Consider the following 27,875-nt stretch of genomic DNA (forward strand, 5'->3'; position numbering starts at 1 on the left):
TGTTCAGACCACTCGGATCAGACCAGAAGGAGACCAACCGGCGTAGTTCCTGTCCACAGGAGTGATGGGGATGGTCTCCAGGGCTTTCTCCAGGAAGTCCAGCAGACAGGGGCTGATGACCATCTCCTCTGGCAGAGTCTGAAGGGCCACCCAGGCGTACAGCTTGGCCGTCTTCACCCCCCCACTGCCTTTACCTTTAGCTGCAGAAACACAGGAAAGTTAGTCATCCGCAGCCTGGGTTATACGTCCAAAAAACGCTTCGTTTTTCAACCTTAAAACAAACTGGAATCAGTATTTTGGTTCCGTCTTTGTGGGTTCGGGTTATATTTTTGTTAGCTCGAAGCTCAAGAACAAGCTGGAGGAATCTCAGGCCACATTTACACATAGCCGGGTATTTAGAGAAAGGAATATGCCCCCCCCCCTCCGTTTTCAATAATAACGTCATGTTCTCTGGATCAGCCAAACAATGTTGCACCTGCTTTCCCAGGCTAATTGTTTTGTCTAACTACGCCTGGATCATTTAAGGTCATATTTCGTGTGCATAGAGGAAAAGTACAGCCAATTTGAACAGTTTGATCAAAGGTGCCCTCTATGTTCATGCCTTTAAATAAGAGAGGGAGGGGGGGGGGGCGCATGGATTTGATTGGGTGGGTCCACATCAGATGGGAGTGCCGCAGGCCTCTAGTGTCGGTGCGAAGGCATGCAATTAAAACAAGGGAATGCTCAGTACCTGACGGGATGGGTGGGGGCGGGGGAGGTAGGAGCGAGTTAGTCTTGCTTTGGACAGCATTGGGAGGGTTCGGAGGGCCGCTATCTTTCATACCATACAGCTTGGACTCTTTGGAGAGGGTGCGGGGGAGGGAGGATCCACGCGAGGCGTTGGGCGACTCAGTCTTCAGGGTCTTGGAGTTGTAGTGCAACTGCAGGAGAAGTTAAAGAATGAGTGATGTGAAGCACACAAACAACATGGCTGTGTTCGAAACCGCATACTACATACTTCCATACTACATACTGCATACTTATCGATCAGACAGTATGCAGAGCGTTTACCCACAATGCATTTCGCTCCTGCCCGAGCCGAAATCAGCCGGCCTGAAGCTGATTTCCCTTAAGCTCTAAACTCTGTAAACTTTAGCAACATTTGAAACATTTTCAGGCGACAACATTTCACACTCCAGTCCACCAGTTCGCGGAAACGTACCTCTAAGCTAGTTGCTAACCGCCAGAAAACTGATGATGGAAACTGAGCAGAAATGAGTGTAGTCGAAGAGATCCACGAAAGCTGAAACTGGACTCACATTTTCCTCCCAAAACGTGGAAGTAGTTGACCAAAAAGGTCCGACTATGGCTGTGTTCGAAACCGCATACTACATACTTCCATACTACATACTCATCGATCAGACAGTATGCAGAGCGTTTACCCACAATGCATTTCTCTCCTGCCCGAGCCGAAATCAGCCGGCCTGAAGCTGATTTCCCTTAAGCTCTAAACTCTGTAAACTTTAGCAACATTTGAAACATTTTCAGGTGAGAAAGTAGTCGTTTAGATCCCCAACGTGTTGAAAACCTGACAAAATACCGGCTGTTTACAATTTTGTTCCCACAAATTCGGCGCTACTAAAGCTAGCCGCAGTGAGCAACGCACTTCCTGTTATTTTCACAAAATAAAATACCCGTTGCCTTTTATCATAGGGAAAGCCATTACCATACAATTGGTGCTTTTGTTTTGAAAACAGGAAGTGAACCTACCCTCGTTGTAGCTAGCTTGAAACTGCCGTTTTGACAGGAAATGACGATCGGCGACGTCACGTTACGTTGCATCTTGGGTAGTTTGAGTACGAGTAGTAACCTCATGATGCATACCCAACATTTCAGAGAGTCTAGTATGCATCCGGGAACTTCTCGCTTACTCAAACTCACATACTAACTCAAAAAGTTAGTAGGCGAAGTATGCGGTTTCGAACACAGCCCAAGTCTGCGACCTGGAGGCCGAGGGAGAGGCTGACCTTAACGTCCACTCCTGGAATGTAGAAGACTGTGGTCTCCATGTCGTTGGATTTGGTCTGCAAAGAGGAGGGGCATTTCTTTCCGGCGAGGAGTTGGGTGGTGGAGGTGTAGGTGTTCTGCAGCTTCTTCTTCTTGGGGGGAGACTCCTGGTCCAGATTCTTTAGGCTGCGCTCACAGCTCCTGTATTTAGGGGACAGGAAACATCGTTAATGCAGGAAAAGTGAGTCGGAAACACGTTTCACGGCGAGGAATGAGCCTTTTCGTGCACCTCCTGAGGGAAACGTCCTCGTGCTCGGGCTGCTGGGTGGTTTGGTGAAGGACACACTTCCCGCTGTCGATCTCCACGCGGACATCCAGCTCGAAGTCGATGTTTCTCTCGGTCGCCGGGCCGCCGAAGCTGCGGCCGGCTGCCGTGCTCGGCCAGCGCTCGCTGAACAGCTGACTCACGGCAGAAAAGCCAGAGGACTTCTTGTGAGTCGCTGGGCTGAGGAGCCGAAAAAAAGAAAAAGAGGACGGTTTTAGGAAAAAAGACGAACGTTTCAGAGCTTTGATCCGACTTTCATCGCAAGAAAAAACAACTCACAAAAAGAATAACCCCTGGATAAATGTAACACTAAAAACCTGCCAAAAGGTAGTTAGGAAATACAAATTAAAGGGTGCGGAAGACATATTACGTTGGTGTGCTTATGACATGGATTTTATTCCAAATAGGACAGAAAATAGATTTAAAATGTGGACAAAAAAGGGACTCATGGCTTACTGTTGCTTTATACACAATGGTTTTTGACTCAAAAAGGAATATGATTTAGAGAGGCAGGATTTTTTTTTAGATTCCTCCAAGTAAGGAATCGATTTCATACAATTTTGATAGAGGACCAGAGTAGTGATATCCTGAAGATTTCTGTTTCAATTTATAAATCTGGGAGTGGAAAGAAATTAATATCTAGATGATACAAAAGGTCTTCAAGACTCCCCGAATTCGAACAGTCTGCATATTAAATGCAAATGGGAAAGGGAAGCGGGATTTGGTCATATCTGGGGATGAATGGGAAAACATTTGTAAACTAGAAAGCTGCAAGCAGCTGTATGCGGGACCGAGATGTGCGCACGTCGGGGCACGCGCTGGACGCCGCAGTTGCGTAGCTCTGCCCACACGCACGATACCCTCTGCGTACGTACGAGCACATAATAACCCCAATGCGGAGGGGTTTTTGAACATTTCTAGGGGGCGCCACTGAGCCATTTAGCTCCGCCCACACACGATACACTTTACATACGTACGAGGTCGACAGGGTGGACTTGTGTGCCAAGTTTCATGACTTTGTGATGATGATAAGGCTTTAAAATCACAAACGCCATCACACGATTTTCACCGCCTGGCCACGCCCACACCGTTCAGTTTGGAAAAGTTTCTCCATGATTTTTTCCCCCCATGTCTTAAGAGTAACCTGGCCACGTTTGAAGTCTGTAGCATTAAATCTGTAGGAGGAGTTCGATCAAATGCGAGGTGCGGCAAAAAAAAAAAAAAGACGTTTCCAACCACCAGCAGGTGGCGCTGTAGGTGGATGTCACTATTTTATATGTACGCGTTCAGGCTGGGTCCAGCAGTCACCGTATGGAGTTTGGGACAGATTGGATAATGTATGTGGGAGTTATAAGCGACTTCATTTTTTATGGCGAGTGATGGCGAGTCATCAAACTTTGAGGCGTCGCCACGAGCACACCATTTAAGTTTTGAAAAAGTTGCCCAATCATTCCCCCCCCCCCATGTCTTAAGAGTAACCTGGCCAAGTTTGAAGTCTGTAGCATTAAATCTGTAGGACGAGTTCGATCATATGCAAGGCGTGGAATCGGCCAAAAATGGCACCAAAACTCACTTTCCATCCAAAATGGCCGCCTTCCTGTGGACGTGGGACCATGGCGGCATGAGACTTTTTTTTGCGTCTGGGCATGATGAATGAGTGTACCGAATTTTGTCGTCCCACGTGAAACTAACCCCAATGCGGGGGCCATTTTTAAGCATCGTAGGGGGCGCTACAGAGTCAATGAGCGACTCCCAAAAATATAAAGTTTAGATTCTTTCATGTCGTCGACTGGCAGGTGGCGCTCGCAAAATTTCCTGAGTTTTCGAGCACCTTTTGCAAAGAATAAGAAGAAAGAACTCCTACAGATACAATAGGATCCTTGCAGTTTCACTGCTCGGTCCCTAAAGAAAAAAAAGAAAAAGAAAAAACAACTCACACGGGCCGGCGGTAGCTCGGCGCTCTCTCCCGCTCAAAGTCGTCTTCCTTCTCGGAGTCCTCGGAGGAGGAGGAGGAAAGGTCGTCGCGCCTCATGTCATCGTGCTGGAAGGGAATGGTGGGTGAGAAGACGGCAGGGGTGGCGGGGGCGCTGAGCACTGACAGCTGGCCCTCGGCAGCAGATGGAGAATGAAGGTGAAGGTGATGATGGGGATGGGATGGTTCGTCGATGGTGACCGACAACAGATCCACCTCAGTCTCCTCAGGAAACTTCACAGAAGGACAGAGAGTCAAACTCACAGAGGGGGATCGGAAATAACATGAAACCCAGCCAAGGAACCCCGAACTCTGGAGGAGGTAGTGCTCGTCATTCAGCTTTAAAACCCCTTAACGCCTATATTTGCATATATGCTACAAACCGTTTGACTCAATCAACCAGCTGAGATAGCATCTTTATTCCCCCAACGCCGGTTAGTCCATATTCACTACGACCGCAAAGTGACGGACTTATTTCCTGTTGCAGATTTATATAAATTAATATGTAAAAAAAAAAAAAGGGTGAATAAAAAACATTGTTTTTTCACTGTTATATTACTGTGTTGTTGTTATCTTATTATTGACCATTGTGCCTGGTGTTGCAAATAAGCAACATACCAAACATACCAAATTGACTCTATTAATTTCACTTTTGCACAAAAAATAAATAATCTCAGCATTATTTACCATCTACTTAAAGGCTAAAACACACACAAAACATTTTTTTATATACAGCTATAGAAATTCAGGCGTTAAGGGGTTAACACAAATCTCTCAGTTGAGTTTAGAGGTTTTTCTATCTGCACATCCGAGCACTACAGCCTGCAGCAGTTCGGCGTGTGTGTGTGTGGGGGGGGGGGGTGACGGCGTGAGCAGAGGAGGAAGACGGGACACCCCGACAAGAGGGAAAGGCCAAACAAACTGTTGAGAAGGTGACCCCGAAACACCCGAGACCTCCACCTTTAACAGCAGCCGGAGAAAAGCCGTCCACGAGCCAGCAGGAGACGGACCCCAGACCAGAGGCCACGTTTTTTTACTTTAACCTTTAACCTAGGGCTGGGCAATTATTTAACGCCGATAAATATTTAATCGCACATTAACGCAGTTTTTTTTTTTTTTCTCTTGGGGGGGGGCATTTGTGCCTTTAATGGATAGGAAAGTTCAGAGAGACAGGAAGCAGGGGGCAGAGAGAGGGGGAACGACACGCAGCACAGGGCCATCATCCTCCCAGGTAGATTTTTCTCTCCTAACGTGACTTAATTATTAAAAATTAGGGCTGTTAACTTGTTAATTATGTAACGCTGATAAATATTTTATCGCGCATTAACGCAGTTTTTTTTAATTATTATTTATTTTGATCAAAATTTTATTATTATTATTATTATTGTTGCTCGCAGGCTTTTATTTTGTAAAAGTCTGTTGCTCACAGGCTTTTATTCTGTAAAAGTCTGTTGCTCGCAGGCTTTTATTTTGTAAAAGTCTGTTGCTCACAGGCTTTTATTATTGTAAAAGTCTGTTGCTCTAAGGCTTTTATTTTGTAAAAGTCTGTTGCTCACAGGCTTTTATTATTGTAAAAGTCTGTTGCTCACAGGCTTTTATTTTGTAAAAGTCTGTTGCTCACAGGCTTTTATTCTGTAAAAGTCTGTTTCTCACAGGCTTTTATTTTGTAAAAGTCTGTTGCTCACAGGCTTTTATTCTGTAAAAGTCTGTTGCTCACAGGCTTTTATTTTGTAAAAGTCTGTTGCTCACAGGCTTTTATTATCGTAAAAGTCTGTTGCTCACAGGCTTTTATTTTGTAAAAGTCTGTTGCTCACAGGCTTTTATTATCGTAAAAGTCTGTTGCTCACAGGCTTTTATTTTGTAAAAGTCTGTTGCTCACAGGCTTTTATTTTGTAAAAGTCTGCTGCTGTCTGCTGTGGAACAGGAAAAGAAAGTAATCGGCGGATCCACCAAACATGGAGAAGGGTACGGAACTTTTACTCGGCCATTTTCATGTTAAAGTTCTTCCAGACGGCGGAGTCGACAGAACCAAAGTCATCTGTAAACTCTGCCAAGTTGAATTGTCTTCTCAGCGTAGTAGTTCCAGTCTAAAATATCACTTAAAGGCAAAACACACAACTGATAGCAGCAAGTCATTCAAGGAAACAGACAGTGGAGCGAGGCTTCTACATAAAAACTACAGAAAGATGCTGATGTTAAAAGTGTGTTTGCACAACAAATGTTATGGCACTTTCATTCATATGGCAGCACATTTAAAATAAAGCTAAATGCTAAAAGCTATACACTACTTTTGGATTCATTTTTGGATTTTGCATTTAAATGCGATTAATCGAGATTAATCAGGGAAATCATGCGATTAATTAGATTAAACATTTTAATCGTTGCCCAGCCCTACTTTAACCGCTTCCTTCTGTCCTGCTGTTAAAGACGATAACCACCGCAGGAGGATTCACCCACGACCAGCAAACCGAGTAAAAGCTCAAAGGTTTAAGTTCGAGTTAAATCTCTAAAACTTTTCTCCTAATTTTTTAATTCTTGAGTGAATTTTGATTTAAAAACTCAAAGTTTGAGCCTGCGGGAGCAACAGGGCGCCTAATCTCCCCCCGAGCGGCGGCGTTTACTCCGCTGTGTGCGCACAGACTGAACAAAAGGAGATTTTTTGACAGGTTGAAATGTTTTAAAAGGTGCCTCCAGGTTGGAGTTCTGCTACAGTAAGAAGTCTTATCCTCCAACTCCTGAAAGGAAAGCAAATTAGGCTTCGAAATGAAAAGGAAAGTCTGAAAGTTTCACTGATTAAACACGACCCTCGCTTGGAAGACTCGCTTCAAACCGTTTCAGCGTGACGCTTTACCAGGTAAAACATCAAACAAGGCACGCAGGTGAGGTCAGACTATTAGATGAAACCCTTTTAACCCTCATACCCGATTTAAAACAACTTAATTTCTGAAAAGGGACATTTTTGTCCCCTTTTAAAACGACCTAAAAACATCATATATTACTTGGTAGTTAAGATCAGAACTGAAAAAAAATCCCAGATCATAATTATCTCCACTCAATAATTCCACTTTGCATTCCATATGTTGAAAATACTGGCACCTTAAAGGCTTAAAATTTGGGCTAAAAAGTTCAAATTGGCATCTAAAGGGTTAATTTTTTTAAAAATAATTGAAAACTTGGTGGTTATGATCAGAACTGAAGTGGAATAAAAGATTTATGAAAAAAAAAGCGGAAAAAAATATTAACATATGATGTTTTTAGGTCGTTTTAAAAGGGGACAAAAATGTCCCTTTTCAGAAATTAAGGAGTTTTTTTTCTACACAATGAAAAATTGCATTGTATATGATGTGTGTTTCAAATTCGAAAGAAAATAGTCAAAAATGCACAACTGGACCAAATATGATGAGTATCACTATTTCCAGTGTGAAATTAGAGGAGAAAGTACACCCCAAGTGGACAAAAATGTCTCCTATCAGGGATTAGGGTTAAAGGGAAGTTTGGGCATTTTTAAAGCTAAAATCGGAGTTATTTTTGCTCAACGGGTGCGAGAAAGTTCCTACTTCCGTGTGAGACAACAGCAGACAGCCATGCAGAGACGTTAGAAGCCCGTCGACACGTTAAGGTTAAAGAGCAGCTTCAAGACAGGATGAGAGTGTTTAATGAGAGTGTTTAAGGCCTAGAAATGTGTTGATGTCATCCGTGAAAAACGAGGTGAAACGAGCAGGATTCTGGCGGCACATTAGGTCTCATCATCCTGTTTTGATTTGCATTGTTAGAAGTCTGAGACCAGAACTGAGCGGGTGATCACAGAGGAGAAGAAACAGAGGAGTTCTGCTGCAGTCGATTAGGAATTTGAATTGGTTAATTAAAATCTGTCTTATACCAGATACCTTGAAGACCTCTCCTGGACTGACGGGTGCAAACGCAGGGTCCAAAGCCTGATTTTTGATTTCCAATTGAACAAAAAAGGGTTATTAAAGAAGTAAAAAAAGGTGTCTCCTTCCTGTGGAAACTTCAACACTTTAACTGGGATCAGTTACACTGTCGAACGTACACCGGAATGGGACATGAGATGGTGATGATCAGCAGTAAAACACCGGAGTACAACGTTAAGGTTTACCGAGTCCTGGATGTTGAAGGTGACCCGGGGTCCCGGAGACGAGGCGTCCACGCGGATGTCTGGAAAATCCTCCAAGTCTCCGATCCTGGAACTGAAGGCAAAGCGTCACAGCAGCGCAGAACTCCCGCTTATCCGTTTCATCAGAGGATTAACGGGAGCAACCCCGGCTCGTGTTCGCTCAGACTTAAAGGGACAGTTCGCCTCTTTTGACATGAAGCTGTGTGACATCCCATATCAGCAGCATCATTTCTGAACATCTTCTTACCCCCTGCTGCGTCCTGTGAGCAGAGTTCCAGCCTCGTTTTGGTGTTGATGATGGTAGTCCGGCTAGTTGGCTGGGGTTTAACAAATAAAGCGTTTTGCTTCTCAAAACAATATGCGTTCAACAGAGTAATACATTTGCATCACAAAATGGTTCTCCAGGAAAAAGTCAGACCTCACAATCGCTTGGCCCTATTTTCTCTCCCTTTGTATCACTGCCTGCTGCCGACAGGGTTTACACAGCACATAAACAAAAGAAAAGGAAAGGAAAGGAAACAAAAGGAAAGGAAAGAGAAGGAAAAGAAAAGGAAAGAGAAGGGAAAGAAAAGAAAGAGAAGGAAAGAGAAGGAAAGGAAACAAAAGGAAAGGAAAGGAAAGAGAAGGTAAGGAAAGAGAAGGAAACAAAAGGAAAGGAAAGGAAAGGAAACAAAAGGAAAGGAAAGAGAAGGAAAAGAAAAGAAAGAGAAGGAAAGAGAAGGAAAGGAAACAAAAGGAAAGGAAAGAGAAGGTAAGAGAAGGAAAGGAAACGAAAGGAAAGGAAAGAGAAGGAAAGAGAAGGAAAGGAAACAAAAGGAAAGGAAAGGAAAGAGAAGGTAAGGAAAGAGAAGGAAACAAAAGGAAAGGAAAGGGAAGGTAAGGAAAGAGAAGGAAAGGAAACGAAAGGAAAGGAAAGAGAAGGTAAGAGAAGGAAATGAAAGGAAAGGAAAGAGAAGGTAAGAGAAGGAAAGGAAACGACAGGAAAAGAAACGAAAGGAAAAGAAAGGAAAGAGAAGGTAAGAGAAGGAAAGGAAACGAAAGGAAACAAAAGCAAAGGAAAGGAAAGGAAAGGAAAGAGAAGGTAAGAGAAGGAAAGGAAACGACAGGAAAGGAAACAAAAGGAAAAGAAAGGAAAGAGAAGGTAAGAGAAGGAAAGGAAACGAAAGGAAAGGAAACAAAAGCAAAGGAAAGGAAAGGAAAGGAAAGGAAAGGAAAGGAAAGGAAACAAAAGGAAAGGAAAGGAAAGGAAAGGAAACAAAAGGAAAGACGCCTGCCGACAGCCGCGCCTGTTACGGTGTTTGCTGCTCGGTCTGCACAGCAGGCATTGATATGAAGGGAGAGAAAATAGGGCCAAGCGATTGTGAGGTCTGACTTTTTCCTGGAGAACCATTTTGTGATGCAAATGTATTACTCTTTTGAACGCATATTGTTCTGAGAAGCAAAACGCTTTATTCTTTAAACCCCAGCCAACTAGCGGACTACCTTCATCAACACCAAAACGAGGCTGGAACTCTGCTCACAGGACGCAGCAGGGGGTAAGAAGATGTTCAGAAATGATGCTGCTGATATGGGATGTCATACAGCTTCATGTCAAAAGAGGCGAACTATCCCTTTAACGGCACACAGAGCTCCTTTAACGGCGTAATTTCTTTGAGGATGTCACACGGCCGGAGCTGCTTACTTCTGTCGGTCCATCCTCTTCAGAGGCGGCCGACCCGTGGCGGCGGATATGCTTTTGGAGCGGTTGTAGCTCGGCTTGTAGCCAAGACCCCACTTATCCTTCAGCGAGGCCGCCTGGGTCGGATCAATAAAAAGCATAAAAATCAGTCAACATCCTGGCACAACTCCAGAGCTAAAGGAAAGTGAAGAAGTGAGCGTTCACCCTCATGCTGGAGCGCCGCAGCTTCTTCCTGACGTCTCTCCGGATGTCGTTGACGGCCACCGACTCCAGCTGCTGGTAGCGCTGGATCTCCTGGTTGATGGTGCCCTCGCTGGCTCCCAGCTTCCTGGAATCGAGAAAAGAGAAAGTAGATGGTTTTAAGAGAACGATCCTCACCACACAGACTCGTAACGATCTGCGAAGCCGGGCGGGAGTCCTACTTGAGGTCATCGATGACTTTGGCCTGTTCGTTCAGCTCACGGATGTCCACCACCCGCTTGGTGAACTTCCTTCCACGAGCGTCGATCACCTGGTTCCCCATCACCGTCTGCCTGCGGGGGTCGATGGTCTCCTGCCAGATCAACGATACCCAAACACCCGATCAGGGAAACGTACTCATCCTTCCCCAAGTCTGTACGATTAAACGAGAATTACACCGATTCGTTGGATTGAAACAAGAGAACTTGTTGATGAACGCCAACACCAGGGAACCAAACCACCACCACCACCAGCTCAGAGTCAAAGAGGGGGAATTTAAGCTCTCCCACAGTCTTTAATTCACCCATTTGTGATGGAGGGGGGGATGCAAAGCAACGCTATTCTGCATTCTCAGGCTTTTTAAATCACAGCATAAGCTAGCATTGCTTGGCATTCTGGGGTCCACAACCTTGATCCGACAGCCGCAAGTGATCGTGTGCGCCCAGAGAAAAGTCAACACCGGGGGTGGTTACATACGCAGCACCAGGAGAGGGGTCTCTGGGCCCTGGCTCTGCCCCCTTGGAGGGAAGGCGTTTCATAGTTTAAGCAGTCGGCGGGGACAGATACGCTCTGAGGCCTGGGGCTGAGGCCCAGGATGTGGTTTACCAGGCGCTTCCTTAAGGTCAGCCGAGGGCTGAACTGGCTCTCTGGACTCTGCAAACAAAAAGGCCTCATACTGAAAACATGTTTACCTTACAAAGAGGGAGAAACAGCAGCTGCATTATGTGTCTTCTGTGTCAACCAAAACAAACGCACATTTCAGCAGAAACTCAACATCTAACTTGAGGAAACATGTAGCGCTAAGTTTCCTAAACTCGCCCATGGATAGGTGAATGTTTGTTTTTTAGGTTACATATGGGTTACATATGTTTTAAACATTTCCTAAGTCTCTTTTATTTTTAATTGAAGTTCTTGAATTTACCTGGATTATCTTAATTTAAGCTATTTTGTAATAATTAATTAATTTTAATTTGTTTTATCAATTGGATGAACTCTAATTTGCCTAAAGATGATTATTTAGTATTTTTGTCTGTCTGATTGAATGCTTGTGTTAACAAATAAATCAGACGTTACTCAACAGTTACTCTCTGGACTCTGCAAACAACGGCGGGGACAGATGGATGGACTCCTGTAGGCTAAACCAGGTTAGATTTGGACAGAAAACAGCAGAAAATACACATATATGCTTCCCATCTGACGAGAAAACAGATGCCAGTCTCCTAACTTTGAGGCAACAACGAAAAGTCTGATTAACTCCGCTCGGCATAAAGACGATTCATAAGATTCCTCTGAAAAGACTCACAGATAAACACATTAAATGAAACAACGGGTTTCTTATCTCGGAGCTGACAGCATGAGACAACCAGCAGAGATTCCAGACTCCCCCACATTAATCGAGCCGGTTTGCAGGTTTAATTACCATCCGTCTGTTTTCCCAAATGTGGAAGAAACCTTCTGAAATAACGACGGAATCATTTCTGACTGGATGCGTCAGGTTTATTCTTCCGTGCCGGTGAGTTCTTTAGGTGGTTGTGCTCCAACGTGAGAGGGCTCTAACTTTAAAAAAATGAAACTTCGACTCTGTTTTTATGGATTTACTGTCTTAATGCTGATGACACCCACATTTATCTGGGTGTCTCCATCCCTCTGCAGCTTCTGTTTAGCTCTCCATAAGATGTCAAAGTCTGGGAAACAGAGTTTTCTCCAATGAAATGAAGCGATACTCTTGGCCCTCTTCTCACTGTTCGCTCGCTGTTTTTCTTTAGGATCCATCCATCATCCATCCGTCCGTCCATCCATCTATCATCTATCCAATCCTCCCCCACGAGACACACCCATCAACCCCCAGCACCAGCGCGCTTATACTCCAGGAGCATGAAGTTAGACATGTACTGAAGGCGGTGAACCCCAGAAAGGCGGCCGGCCCCGACGGTGTACCTGGCAAGGTGCTAAAAGCGTGTGCTGACCAACTGCCTGGTGTCTTCACCGATATATTCAACCTGTCCCTGTCGTAGGCCATCATCCCACTCTGCCTCAAATCCTCCACCATCATCCCAGTCCCCAAGAAGTCAGTAGTGGAGAGCGCTAATGACTACAGGCCTGTTGCACTTACGCCGGTGGTCATGAAGTGCTTCGAGAGACTGGTCTCCAAACACATCAGAGACTGCCTCCCTCCCACTGTGGACCCTTACCAGTTTGCCTATAGGGCAAACCGCTCCACAGAGGATGCCATCAATATCACGCTACACACTGCGCTGAGTCATCTGGAGCAAAGGGAAAGCTACGTGAGGATGCTCTTCCGAGACTTCAGCTCAGCCTTCAACCACATCATCCCGGAGATCCTAGTCCAGAAACTCTCACTCCTGGGCATCTCGACCCCCATAAGCCATTGGATTAGGAACTTCCTCAATCACTATCACTATCAAACTCAGCACTGGCTGCCCTCAGGGCGGTGTACTGAGCCCTCTCCTGTTCACCCTGTACACACAGGACTGCTCTCCGACCCATCTCTCAAACACTATCATAAAGTTTGCGGATGATACCACCGTGATTGGACTCATCTCAGGGGGAGATGAGTCTGATTACAGGAAGGAGGTTAACAAATTGACACTGTGGTGTACAGCAAACAACCTGCCACTGAACACCACAAAAACGAAAGAAATAATAATGGACTTCAGGAAGGGAAGAGCTGTCCCAGCCCCGCTTTACATAAACGGGGTCTTTGTGGAAAGGGTGAGCTCCGTAAAGTTCCTGGGAGTGCAGATCTCCGACAGTCTCTCCTGGTCTGCTAACAGCACAGCGGTGGTGAAGAAGGCACTGCAGCGACTCCACTTCCTGAGGGTCCTCAGGAGGAACAACCTGGAGGTAAAGCTTCTGGTGCTGTTCTACAGAGCCACCATCGAGAGCATCATCGCGTACGGCATCACAGCATGGTACGGAGGGTGCTCAGCAGCAGACAGGAAAGCGGTACAAAGGGTGATCAACACAGCCCAGCGGATCACTGGCTGCTCCCTGCTCAGCCTGGAGGACATTGCCACTTCTCGCTACCTCAGCAGAGCGGACAGCATCTTAAAAGACACATCCCACCCCAGAAATTACCTGTTCGACCTGCTACCGTCTGGACGACGTTACAGGTCACACAAGTCCAGGACAAATAGGCTCAGGGACAGCTTCTATCAAAGAGCCATCACTATACTGAACAATAAAAAAAATAGATACTAAATTTTTACAGTTCATTCATCACCACACGCAATAATGAGAACCGTGCAATTCACTTCATGTGCAATATATACCATGCAATGTGTGTAATTCTGGAAAAATGTGCAATATTTTATTAGTTTAAATAACTCTGTTCCATTCACTACCATATATTATTTTATATTTCATACTGTGCCTTCATTTTATTTCATTTTATTTAAATATATTTAAATTTATTTTAAACATAGTTTTGTTTCAATTTCTGATTGTTTTATAAGCACCTTTGGAGTTGCAACCAAATTTCATTGTAATGTAAATTATAATGACAATAAAGGCGATTCTTCTGATTCTTCTATCTATCTGTCCGTCCGTCCGTCCGTCCATATATTAAATCTTGGCTTTTAAATTAGTTTTGAGCTCCATCGGGTCTTTTATGTTGTGGCGTCTCTTTGTTTTAGCTCGTTTTTTGGTCAATTTCATCGTCTTTTCATCTATTTATTTGTTTTTTTCTTGTAAAGCACTTTGGTAAATCTCAGTGCTTTTAAACGTGGCATAGAAATAAAACTGACAATATGTCAGTTTTCATGCTTGAAATATTTGTGCTAAGCTAAGCTAACCAGACAATAACAGCTGCTTCTGTGCTTTTTAATCTCTAACTGGAGCCGTAAATTTGATCAAACCGAATGTTTCCTAAAACATCAGACTGAATCCTCACATCTAATCTGAGAGTTGAGTTTAAATAACCAAGAACTGATCCAGCTGTGGTGGAAAAGCTCCAACGCTAACACCCGAGGGTCCGCTCCAAGCTGGACCGGTGTGTGAAGGATCTGGGGAAGATGTCTGACCATGTGGACGGTGGGCGACATGTTGTCGCCCTCGTCCTCGTCCGACAGGTCCGCCATGTTCACAGAGTTCAGGTCGGTGATGTCGTCCACGTCCTCCTCGCCCGTCAGCGACGTCAGCGTGTTGCCCAGGGAGTTGAGGCGCTTCCCGATGTTGGGGTCCATGTGCACGTCGATGCCGCACATCTTCCAAAGCACGTTGAGCGTCCAGGTGCCGGCGCTGCTGCTCTCTGCTTCCACACGGACGGAGGGAACAAACACAGAGGAATAAGTTAAAGTTTCAGACGCAGCTCTGGGCTGTGAGATCGGTGTCTGAAGACAAAGAGAGCTAACCTGCAGAAGGTTGGCCCGTAGTCCTGGAACACACCTCGTATGTGCCGTCAGGGACGACGCCTGAGCGGAGACGACAAAACGTCAATAATTCAGCAGATAAACTGAAGCGGATAAACTGAAGCGGATAAACTGAAGCAGATAAATTGAAGCAGATAAACTGAAGCAGGTAAACTGAAGCAGATAAACTGAAGCGGATAAACTGAAGCAGATAAACTGAAGCAGGTAAACTGAAACAGATAAACTGAAGCAGATAAACTGAAGCAGATAAATTGAAGCAGATAAACTGAAGCAGGTAAACTGAAGCAGGTAAACTGAAGCAGGTAAACTGAAACAGATAAACTGAAGCAGATAAACTGAAGCAGATAAATTGAAGCAGATAAACTGAAGCAGGTAAACTGAAGCAGGTAAACTGAAGCAGATAAACTGAAGCGGATAAACTGAAGCAGATAAACTGAAGCAGGTAAACTGAAGCGGATAAACTGAAGCAGATAAACTGAAGCAGATAAACTGAAGCGGATAAACTGAAGCAGATAAACTGAAGCAGGTAAACTGAAACAGATAAACTGAAGCAGATAAACTGAAGCAGATAAATTGAAGCAGATAAACTGAAGCAGGTAAACTGAAGCAGGTAAACTGAAGCAGGTAAACTGAAACAGATAAACTGAAGCAGATAAACTGAAGCAGATAAATTGAAGCAGATAAACTGAAGCAGGTAAACTGAAGCAGGTAAACTGAAGCAGGTAAACTGAAGCAGATAAACTGAAGCAGATAAACTGAAGCGGATAAACTGAAGCAGATAAACTGAAGCAGGTAAACTGAAACAGATAAACTGAAGCAGATAAACTGAAGCAGATAAATTGAAGCAGATAATCTGAAGCAGATAAACTGAAGCAGGTAAACTGAAGCAGATAAACTGAAGCAGATAAATTGAAGCAGATAATCTGAAGCAGATAAACTGAAGCAGGTAAACTGAAGCGGATAAACTGAAGCAGATAAATTGAAGCAGATAATCTGAAGCGGATAAACTGAAGCAGATAAACTGAAGCAGATAATCTGAAGCGGATAAACTGAAGCGGATAAACTGAAGCAGGTAAACTGAAGCGGATAAACTGAAACGGATAAACTGAAGCAGGTAAACTGAAGCAGGTAAACTGAAGCAGATAAACTGAAGCAGATAAATTGAAGCAGATAATCTGAAGCGGATAAACTGAAGCAGATAAACTGAAGCAGATAAATTGAAGCAGATAAACTGAAGCAGATAAACTGAAACAGATAAACTGAAGCAGATAAACTGAAGCAGGTAAACTGAAGCGGATAAACTGAAGCGGATAAACTGAAACAGATAAACTGAAGCAGATAAACTGAAGCAGGTAAACTGAAGCAGATAAACTGAAGCAGATAAACTGAAGCAGGTAAACTGAAGCAGATAAACTGAAGCAGATAATCTGAAGCAGGTAAACTGAAGCAGATAATCTGAAGCAGATAAACTGAAGCGGATAAACTGAAGCAGATAAACTGAAGCAGGTAAACTGAAGCGGATAAACTGAAGCAGATAATCTGAAGCAGATAATCTGAAGCAGGTAAACTGAAGCGGATAAACTGAAGCAGATAATCTGAAGCAGATAAACTGAAGCGGATAAACTGAAGCAGATAAACTGAAGCGGATAAACTGAAGCAGATAATCTGAAGCAGGTAAACTGAAGCAGGGAAACTGAAACAGGTAAACTGAAGCAGATAATCTGAAGCAGATAATCTGAAGCAGATAATCTGAAGCAGGTAAACTGAAGCAGATAAACTGAAGCGGATAAACTGAAGCAGATAATCTGAAGCAGGTAAACTGAAGCAGGTAAACTGAAGCAGGTAAACTGAAGCAGATAATCTGAAGCAGGTAATCTGAAGCAGGTAAACTGAAGCAGATAAACTGAAGCAGATAAACTGAAGCAGATAAACTGAAGCAGATAATCTGAAGATGGTAAACTGAAGCAGGTAAACTGAAACAGGTAAACTGAAGCAGATAATCTGAAGCAGATAATCTGAAGCAGATAATCTGAAGCAGGTAAACTGAAGCAGATAAACTGAAGCAGATAAACTGAAGCAGATAATCTGAAGCAGGTAAACTGAAGCAGGTAAACTGAAACAGGTAAACTGAAGCAGATAAACTGAAGCAGATAAACTGAAGCAGATAAACTGAAGCAGATAATCTGAAGCAGGTAAACTGAAGCAGATAAACTGAAGCGGATAAACTGAAGCAGATAATCTGAAGCAGATAAACTGAAGCGGATAAACTGAAGCAGATAAACTGAAGCGGATAAACTGAAGCGGATAAACTGAAGCAGATAATCTGAAGCAGGTAAACTGAAGCAGGTAAACTGAAACAGGTAAACTGAAGCAGATAAACTGAAGCAGATAAATTGAAGCAGATAATCTGAAGCAGATAAACTGAAGCGGATAAACTGAAGCGGATAAACTGAAGCAGATAAACTGAAGCAGATAATCTGAAGCAGATAAACTGAAGCGGATAAACTGAAGCGGATAAACTGAAGCAGATAAATTGAAGCAGATAATCTGAAGCAGATAAACTGAAGCAGATAATCTGAAGCAGGTAAACTGAAGCGGATAAACTGAAGCGGATAAACTGAAGCAGATAATCTGAAGCAGATGAACTGAAGCGGATAAACTGAAGCAGATAAATTGAAGCATATAATCTGAAGCAGATAAACTGAAGCAGATAAATTGAAGCAGATAATCTGAAGCAGATAAACTGAAGCGGATAAACTGAAGCGGATAAACTGAAGCAGATAAACTGAAGCGGATAAACTGAAGCAGATAATCTGAAGCAGGTAAACTGAAGCAGGTAAACTGAAACAGATAAACTGAAGCAGATAAACTGAAGCAGATAAATTGAAGCAGATAATCTGAAGCAGATAAACTGAAGCGGATAAACTGAAGCGGATAAACTGAAGCAGATAAACTGAAGCGGATAAATTGAAGCAGATAAACTGAAGCAGATAAACTGAAGCAGATAAACTGAAACAGATAAACTGAAACAGATAAACTGAAGCAGATAAATTGAAGCAGATAATCTGAAGCAGATAAACTGAAGCGGATAAACTGAAGCGGATAAACTGAAGCAGATAAATTGAAGCAGATAATCTGAAGCAGATAAACGGAAGCGGATAAACTGAAGCAGATAAACTGAAACAGATAAACTGAAGCAGATAAACTGAAGCAGATAAACTGAAGCAGATAATCTGAAGCAGATAATCTGAAGCAGGTAAACTGAAGCGGATAAACTGAAGCGGATAAACTGAAGCAGATAAACTGAAGCAGATAAATTGAAGCAGATAATCTGAAGCAGATAAACTGAAGCGGATAAACTGAAGCGGATAAACTGAAGCAGATAAACTGAAGCAGATAAACTGAAGCAGATAATCTGAAGCAGGTAAACTGAAGCAGATAAACTGAAACAGATAAACTGAAGCAGATAAACTGAAGCAGATAAACTGAAGCAGATAATCTGAAGCAGATAATCTGAAGCAGGTAAACTGAAGCGGATAAACTGAAGCGGATAAACTGAAGCAGATAATCTGAAGCAGATGAACTGAAGCGGATAAACTGAAGCAGATAAATTGAAGCATATAAATTGAAGCGGATAAACTGAAGCGGATAAACTGAAGCAGATAAATTGAAGCAGATAAACTGAAGCAGATAAACTGAAGCAGATAAATTGAAGCAGATAATCTGAAGCAGATAAACTGAAGCGGATAAACTGAAGCGGATAAACTGAAGCAGATAAACTGAAGCGGATAAACTGAAGCAGATAATCTGAAGCAGGTAAACTGAAGCAGGTAAACTGAAACAGATAAACTGAAGCAGATAAATTGAAGCAGATAAACTGAAGCAGATAAACTGAAGCAGATAAATTGAAGCAGATAATCTGAAGCAGATAAACTGAAGCAGATAAACTGAAGCAGATAAACTGAAGCGGATAAACTGAAGCAGATAAACTGAAGCAGATAAACTGAAGCAGATAAACTGAAGCAGATAAACTGAAGCAGATAAACTGAAGCAGATAAACTGAAGCAGATAAATTGAAGCAGATAAATTGAAGCAGATAATCTGAAGCAGGTAAACTGAAGCAGGTAAACTGAAACAGATAAACTGAAGCGGATAAACTGAAGCAGATAAATTGAAGCAGATAAACTGAAGCAGGTAAATTGAAGCAGATAATCTGAAGCGGATAAACTGAAGCGGATAAACTGAAGCGGATAAACTGAAGCAGATAAACTGAAGCAGATAAACTGAAGCAGATAATCTGAAGCGGATAAACTGAAGCGGATAAACTGAAGCAGATAAACTGAAGCGGATAAACTGAAACAGATAAACTGAAGCAGGTAAACTGAAGCAGATAATCTGAAACAGATAAACTGAAGCAGGTAAACTGAAGCAGATAATCTGAAGCTGATAAACTGAAGCGGATAAACTGAAGCAGATAAACTGAAGCGGATAAATTGAAGCAGATAAACTGAAACAGATAAACTGAAGCGGATAAACTGAAGCGGATAAACTGAAACAGATAAACTGAAGCGGATAAACTGAAGCGGATAAACTGAAACAGATAATCTGAAACAGATAAACTGAAACAGATAAACTGAAGCAGATAAATTGAAGCGGATAATCTGAAGCAGATAAACTGAAGCGGATAAACTGAAGCAGATAAACTGAAGCAGATAAACTGAAGCAGATAAACTGAAGCAGATAAACTGAAGCGGATAAACTGAAGCAGATAAACTGAAGCAGATAATCTGAAGCAGATAAACTGAAGCGGATAAACTGAAGCAGATAAACTGAAGCGGATAAACTGAAGCAGGTAAACTGAAACAGATAAACTGAAGCAGATAATCTGAAGCAGATAAACTGAAGCGGATAAACTGAAGCGGATAAACTGAAGCAGATAAACTGAAGCGGATAAACTGAAGCAGATAAACTGAAGCAGATAAACTGAAGCAGATAAACTGAAGCAGATAAATTGAAGCAGATAAATTGAAGCAGATAATCTGAAGCAGGTAAACTGAAGCAGGTAAACTGAAACAGATAAACTGAAGCGGATAAACTGAAGCAGATAAATTGAAGCAGATAAACTGAAGCAGGTAAATTGAAGCAGATAATCTGAAGCGGATAAACTGAAGCGGATAAACTGAAGCGGATAAACTGAAGCAGATAAACTGAAGCAGATAAATTGAAGCAGATAATCTGAAGCGGATAAACTGAAGCGGATAAACTGAAGCAGATAAACTGAAGCGGATAAACTGAAACAGATAAACTGAAGCAGGTAAACTGAAGCAGATAATCTGAAGCTGATAAACTGAAGCGGATAAACTGAAACAGATAAACTGAAGCAGGTAAACTGAAGCAGATAAACTGAAGCAGATAATCTGAAACAGATAAACTGAAGCAGGTAAACTGAAGCAGATAATCTGAAGCTGATAAACTGAAGCGGATAAACTGAAGCAGATAAACTGAAGCGGATAAATTGAAGCAGATAAACTGAAACAGATAAACTGAAGCGGATAAACTGAAGCGGATAAACTGAAGCGGATAAACTGAAACAGATAAACTGAAGCGGATAAACTGAAGCGGATAAACTGAAACAGATAATCTGAAACAGATAAACTGAAACAGATAAACTGAAGCAGATAAATTGAAGCGGATAATCTGAAGCAGATAAACTGAAGCGGATAAACTGAAGCAGATAAACTGAAGCAGATAAACTGAAGCGGATAAACTGAAGCAGATAAACTGAAGCGGATAAACTGAAGCAGGTAAACTGAAACAGATAAACTGAAGCAGATAAACTGAAACAGATAAACTGAAGCAGATAAACTGAAGCAGATAAATTGAAGCAGATAAACTGAAGCGGATAAACTGAAACAGATAAACTGAAGCGGATAAACGAAAGCAGATAATCTGAAGCAGGTAAACTGAAGCAGATAATCTGAAGCAGATAATCTGAAGCAGGTAAACTGAAGCAGATAAACTGAAGCGGATAAACTGAAGCAGATAAACTGAAGCAGATAAACTGAAGCAGATAAACTGAAGCAGATAATCTGAAGCAGGTAAACTGAAGCAGATAAACTGAAGCGGATAAACTGAAGCAGATAAACTGAAGCAGATAAACTGAAGCGGATAAACTGAAGCAGATAAACTGAAGCAGATAAACTGAAGCGGATAAACTGAAGCAGGTAAACTGAAACAGATAAACTGAAGCAGATAAACTGAAGCAGATAAACTGAAGCGGATAAACTGAAGCGGATAAACTGAAGCAGATAAACTGAAGCAGATAAACTGAAGCAGATAAACTGAAGCAGATAAACTGAAGCAGATAATCTGAAACAGATAAACTGAAGCAGACAAACTGAAGCGGATAAACTGAAGCAGGTAAACTGAAGCAGATAAACTGAAGCAGATAAACTGAAGCAGGTAAACTGAAGCAGGTAAACTGAAACAGATAAACTGAAGCAGATAAACTGAAGCAGATAAACTGAAGCGGATAAACTGAAGCGGATAAACTGAAGCAGATAAACTGAAGCAGATAAACTGAAGCAGATAAACTGAAGCAGATAAACTGAAGCAGATAATCTGAAACAGATAAACTGAAGCAGATAAACTGAAGCAGGTAAACTGAAGCAGGTAAACTGAAACAGATAAACTGAAGCAGATAAACTGAAGCAGATAAACTGAAGCGGATAATCTGAAACAGATAAACTGAAGCAGATAAACTGAAGCAGGTAAACTGAAGCAGGTAAATTGAAGCAGGTAAACTGAAGCGGATAAACTGAAGCGGATAAACTGAAGCAGATAAACTGAAGCAGGTAAACTGAAGCAGATAAACTGAAGCAGATAAACTGAAGCAGATAAACTGAAGCGGATAAACTGAAGCGGATAAACTGAAAAAGATAATCTGAAACAGATAAACTGAAACAGATAAACTGAAGCGGATAAACTGAAGCGGATAAACTGAAACAGATAATCTGAAACAGATAAACTGAAACAGATAAATTGAAGCGGATAATCTGAAGCAGATAAACTGAAGCGGATAAACTGAAGCGGATAAACTGAAACAGATAATCTGAAACAGATAAACTGAAACAGATAAACTGAAGCGGATAAACTGAAGCGGATAAACTGAAACAGATAATCTGAAGCAGATAAACTGAAGCAGATAAATTGAAGCGGATAATCTGAAGCAGATAAACTGAAGCGGATAAACTGAAGCAGATAAACTGAAGCAGATAATCTGAAGCAGATAAACTGAAGCAGATAAACTGAAGCAGGTAAACTGAAGCGGATAAACTGAAGCAGCTAAACTGAAGCAGGTAAACTGAAACAGATAAACTGAAGCAGATAAACTGAAGCAGGTAAACTGAAACAGATAAACTGAAGCAGATAAACTGAAGCAGATAAACTGAAGCAGATAAACTGAAGCAGATAAACTGAAGCAGATAAACTGAAACAGATAAACTGAAGCAGATAAACTGAAGCGGATAAACTGAAGCGGATAAACTGAAGCGGATAAACTGAAGCAGATAAACTGAAGCAGATAAACTGAAGCAGATAAACTGAAGCAGGTAAACTGAAGCAGATAAACTGAAGCAGATAAACTGAAGCAGATAAACTGAAGCAGATAAACTGAAGCGGATAAACTGAAGCAGATAAACTGAAGCAGATAAACTGAAGCAGATAAACTGAAGCAGGTAAACTGAAGCAGATAAACTGAAGCAGGTAAACTGAAACAGATAAACTGAAGCAGGTAAACTGAAGCAGGTAAACTGAAGCAGATAAACTGAAGCAGGTAAACTGAAGCAGGTAAACTGAAGCAGGTAAACTGAAGCAGATAAACTGAAGCAGATAAACTGAAGCAGGTAAACTGAAGCAGGAACCAGTGGTTTGGTTTTCTCCCGACTGGGTGAAGCTACTTCACGAGGACGAAGAATATAAGTACAGACTTGTGTTTGTAGCCAACAGAGGTGGGTAGGAATGAGTTACATTTACTTGAGTAAGTTTTTGAAAAAATTGTACTTCTAGGAGTAGTTTTAAATCTCTATACTTTTTACTTTTCCTTGAGTAGACAGCAGAAACTGTCCTCTTACTCCGCTACATTAGGCTACAATGAGCTGGTTACTTTTCTTCTTACCTCTTTGGTGTTCTACGCCTCATTATTTTTATCCCCCCGCGTACGCCTCATTTTAATGTTTTATTCTGACAGAGAGAGAGACTTCCGCCAAAGGCTCTACCACCTGACTGTGTTCCACCAATCAGACGCAGCCGTGCAGTCTGGTCACGTGACCGTACTCGATCTCAGCGGTGGGACGGGTTAGCTTTAGCATTAGCAGTCGTAGCAAACAAACAAAGAAACAGATGAAAAATGTCAGAACCAACGGTGGGAAATGAAGACGCAGACGAGGCCTCATACTGAAAGCATGTTTACCTTACAAAGAGTGAGAAACAGCAGCTACATTATGTGTCTTCTGTGTCAACCAAAACAAAAGCACATTTCAGCAGAAACTCAGCATCTAACTTGAGGAAACATGTAGCGCTAAGTTTCCTAAACTCGTTTTTCCCCCCATGGATAGGTGAACGTTTGTTTTTTAGGTTACATAAACTGTGCAGACCGAAGTGCAGACCGAGCAGTCCCCTGCTTCCGAGCAGCAAACACCGTAACAGGTGCGGCAGTGATACAAAGGGAGAGAAAATAGGGCCAAGCGATTGTGAGATCTGACTTTTTCCTGGAGAACGATTTTGTGATGCAAATGTATTACTCTGCTGAACGCATATTGTTCTGAGAAGCAAAACGCTTTATTTTTTAAACCCCAGCCAACTAGCCGGACTACCTTCATCAACACCAAAACGAGGCTGGAACTCTGCTCACAGGACGCAGCAGGGGGTAAGAAGATGTTCAGAAATGATGTTGCTGATATGGGATGTCACACAGCTTCATGTTAGAAGAGGCGAACTGTCCCTTTAAGACATCTTAATCTCCCGACTGATGTCAGGAAGCTGAGTCGCTGCCCATCTTTGGCCGCAGGCTGAACCCACATCCGCCCTCTGAGGACATCACCTGTTACGTCCCAGCTTCTTACGCACTTATTTGTTTCCTAAATGGTCTTTGTTTTCTAAATTGTCTTCCCATTTGTCTAGGTACCTAAGCTTTTAACTTAATTATTTCATGATTTATTTTTTATGTTTTATGGAATGATTTTATTTTCCTTCTTGTGATTTTATGTAGCTGTAAAGCACTTTGAATTGCCTTGTGTACGAATTGTGCTCTACAAATAAAATTGCCTTGCCTATTTGTTTCCTAAATTGTCTTTTCTTTCTAAATTGTCTTCCCATTTGTCTCGGTACCTAACTTATCGCACTTACTCTAGCACTAGTTATGCTCTTAGCTGTTTGGTTTTGGAAGGAAATGCACTTGTGATTTCTTGTGACCTGAAGTTCTTTTGCCTACCGATGTGGAACACACTTATTGGAAGTCGCTTCGGATAAAAGCGTCTGCAGAATGTAATGTAATGTAATGAGTTTAGTCAAAGCTGCTCTGAAAGACCAACTTTCATCGGTCACACGACAGCAGGCTCACACGGTCGGATGTTTTGAGTTTCTACACCAACAAATGTGTCGCTCACAGGCATTCATGACGAGGTCTCCCCGGATTTCGGGCTTCCAGTCGTCCCAGGAGGTCTCGAAGCCCTCTGCGAAGCGGATGCAGAAGGTCTTGAAGTGCCCTTTGCTCACCAGGGACTCGGAGGAGCAGGCGGTGATCAGCGTGCTCTCAATGGTCAGAACCACAGCCGACCCGGTGTCGAAGTCTATGCTGTGATTGGCCTGGTGGGAGGAAACGGAGACGGGTTACTCAGACCTGGAGGGAGGCGGCGGATCAGGGGAAACATCCCACTTCCAAACGCTCAGAAAAAGGCAGAGACGGCTGGCGACGCTTCACTCTGTTCTGCTGCTGTTTTATCAATGAAATGTCAAGAAAAATTGTTTTTTAAAGAGCCGATTCCAAATGAAAATCAAATTAAAAGGTAAATTACGCCTCTGAGTGAAACGTTACCAACCTCTTCAGCTAGTTGGAGTCAGTTCAACTGCAGAATCGGGTATAAAAACATCCATTTCACATCAATTTGTGGTCGTAAAATAGCAATCTGATGATGATCACCAGAGGGGAGGCACCAACATGCCAACCTCCTCATAATCCAATTAACTACTTTGATTGGCTTGGATGAATATCAAATTGGATTTTTAAGAGGAGCAATTATTGCAGGAATTCAGATAATTTCCCAACGTGCCCGTGTGCGCACCTTTGATCTAATGTAATGTCTAAAAAAAAACAAAAAAAAAAAAAACATCCACACGTTAAATCATTCATGAGAAGTAGTCGAGCACAACAACTGGCATAACCGTCCGTTATGCCAGCTTTGTGGAAGAAACATCTACAGTTAGAGAGTGTTAAAGCTAAAAAAAAAACAAAGCACTTCAGTGCCTTCGTGACAGAAGAGTATCACAGGAAGTCGTTGTCCCACAACAAGCCATCACAGGAGATGCAATAAACTGTACGGTTACTTTTCGTGCATTTTTTTGCTGGCCCGCTGACGTGCCGGCCCCGGCCTCAGAGGCGACGCCCTCCTGCCCAGCGGGTGCTTGTCCTTTCTATGGAAATAAGTGTGAAATAACAGCTGTATTTCCTCCAGATGTGGACACACTTTCAGTACAACAACAGCTGACAAATGAGGTTTGAGTTTCGGAATTAAATCTGGGAAGAATCTCCGCTTTAAGGCGGTATTTTTTTTCACATCTCGGAAGCTAGGACATCATTGCAAGTCTCGTTTTATGCCGATTTGAGTCGTTCTGCGTTTTCAGGCAACACGTGCGCTGCTTACACCTCCAAACAGGAAGCAGGGGAAGCTGTGGCGGAGAGTAACCACGGCGACGGGGCTAAAAACGTATGGTTCAAATGGACCAAACAAAAGGAGGAGCAACTAACTGCTTTATGGAAACGGCACGATGTTTCACCTCCTGTTCCACGGCCATATTTACTGTTAAACCTGACTTACTTTTGCCTTTTCTTACCTTTATTTTAGCTTTAAACGTATTCTTTTATTCATTTTTCTTTCCCACTCTTTGCACCAGTCACCAAATGTGAAAATCTGCTCGGTAATAAAAACGATTCTGATCAGAACGGAAGAAATTTGACTACTTTTATTCCGGTTTTACGCTCCTTTCTTACTCGTTTTTATCACGTCATGTATCGTCATCATCATCGTATGTAATTAGCACGACAATCTTCCCCTTTTACGTCTTCAGGTGGGTTAAATACACAGAGCTGACATGTTTTATTACGTCTTATTTTATTGAAATCCTTCTTATCTGTGTGTGGCATGATGGGAAATAATCTGCTGTTTGAGGAAAGAGAAGCTTCTCATCACATCATTAAGGGTTAAATAACTTAACACCAGCTGAAACATGTAAATTATTGGGGTACTTTTCCTCTCCGTGTCGTTTTTTTCTGTATTTTCTTTGGTTTTCTCAGAGTTTTTCAGTGCATGGGAGGCATTCGTCAGCAAGATCACCAACATTTAAAGTAAAAATACTCTGAAAGCCAGAGTTTGCTGCACTTTGGTTCAAAAGCAAAGAAAAGAAAAGTCCAGTGTGTTATTTGTTTAATCTATGCCGACTTGGTTCATTTTAATATTAATTTTATTTGAAAAAAGGAGGAGCGAGCAGCAGAGGGCAGACACAGAAGTGAGGACAGTGGTACTCAGGCTACGATAAGTGGAATAAAAACTTCCTTTAAAGTGAGAATAGAGGAAGAATGGAGTGGTGGATGCTTAGGGAAGGGACTTATATTACATCCAGATCACTGGCAGCTCGCCTGCTGGTGAAATTATAGCTGAAAAACAAAACAAAACCAGAGAAAGTGCAGCGGGGACGCATCTCTATGAGCACCGGACTGCTTTAACTGCTGATGTGACTGAGACGAGCTTCTCTTCACGTGTTGAAGATGCTGAAAACTCTGCATTTATATCAAATGTGTCAATGAAATGAATGAATAAATGGGCAAAAGAAGGCAGCAATGATGTCTGCGTGGTTGATTTTATCCAAATAAAACGCACCGCGTGTTCATTCCAGTTCTGTAAACGAATCCTATCGACATTAGAGACAGTTTGCTTTAAGGTTTTTTACTAGATTTAACATGTAAACTCCACAAACTAACCTCGATCTGAATGATCAAAGGTGTCTTTCCGTTGAGAAAGACACTGAAGCTCCAAAGCACAGTGGGCAGCTTACCTGTGACGCGTTGGTAATTGGGAGGCAGATACCCAGGTCGTTGACGGTCAGCTGCAGGAAGAGGGTGCTGAAAGCCTGGGCGGAGGTTTGCTGGATGCCCGGCAGCTTGTCCACCACCTCTTTGGTGGCCATGTGGATGTCCCTGTTGAGGGCCAGGCGCTGCTCGTTCCAGTTGTCGTACGCAGCCTTGTAATTCAACCAGAACAGGACGGCTGCGGGAGGGCGGAGACGTGGGAAAAAAATCATAAATTTATGTCCCGAACCTCAACCAAACAGGTCACATTTGGTGCTGAGGGGAAACAAAATTTAAATTCTGTCACCAATGGCGAAAAGTAGAAAATTGTTTTATATTATATTTATATTATTATTTAACCCTAATCCCTGATAGGGGACATTTTTGTCCACTTGGGGTGAACTTTCTCCTCTAATTCCACACTGTAGATAGTGATACTCATCATATTTGGTCCAGTTGTGCATTTTTGATTATTTTTTTTTACTTTCAAACACACAACATATACAATGCAATTTTTCATTGTGTAGAAAAAAACCTCCTTATTTTCTGAAAAGGGACATTTTTGCCCCCTTTTAAAACGACCTAAAAA

General features: G+C 42.4%; 1 protein-coding gene across 12 annotated transcripts in view; it reads right to left on the minus strand.

Moving 5' to 3' along the window:
• The window catches only part of kiaa1109 (KIAA1109 ortholog), a 140,672-nt gene that overhangs the window by 21,470 nt on the left and 91,327 nt on the right, over positions 1–27,875 (minus strand). For 3 of the 12 annotated variants that reach the window (XM_075447490.1, XM_075447493.1, XM_075447489.1), the window contains 16 exons: positions 27,274–27,485; positions 25,549–25,635; positions 24,612–24,810; positions 14,929–14,988; positions 14,599–14,825; positions 11,033–11,209; positions 10,519–10,649; positions 10,301–10,424; positions 10,100–10,212; positions 8,401–8,491; positions 8,171–8,218; positions 4,249–4,517; positions 2,276–2,491; positions 2,007–2,187; positions 731–920; positions 39–200 (listed from right to left, as the gene is read on the minus strand). In XM_075447490.1, the coding sequence (XP_075303605.1) occupies positions 39–200; positions 731–920; positions 2,007–2,187; positions 2,276–2,491; positions 4,249–4,517; positions 8,171–8,218; positions 8,401–8,491; positions 10,100–10,212; positions 10,301–10,424; positions 10,519–10,649; positions 11,033–11,209; positions 14,599–14,825; positions 14,929–14,988; positions 24,612–24,810; positions 25,549–25,635; positions 27,274–27,485 (2,487 nt within the window). The remainder of the gene's footprint in view (positions 1–38; positions 201–730; positions 921–2,006; positions 2,188–2,275; positions 2,492–4,248; positions 4,518–8,170; positions 8,219–8,400; positions 8,492–10,099; positions 10,213–10,300; positions 10,425–10,518; positions 10,650–11,032; positions 11,210–14,598; positions 14,826–14,928; positions 14,989–24,611; positions 24,811–25,548; positions 25,636–27,273; positions 27,486–27,875) is intronic. The other 9 variants (XM_075447496.1, XM_075447494.1, XM_075447491.1 and 6 more) reach the window with 8 other exon arrangements.

Source organism: Odontesthes bonariensis, chromosome 17 (genome assembly GCF_027942865.1).
Source record: "Odontesthes bonariensis isolate fOdoBon6 chromosome 17, fOdoBon6.hap1, whole genome shotgun sequence".
In the NCBI taxonomy this organism is placed as follows: domain Eukaryota; kingdom Metazoa; phylum Chordata; class Actinopteri; order Atheriniformes; family Atherinopsidae; genus Odontesthes; species Odontesthes bonariensis.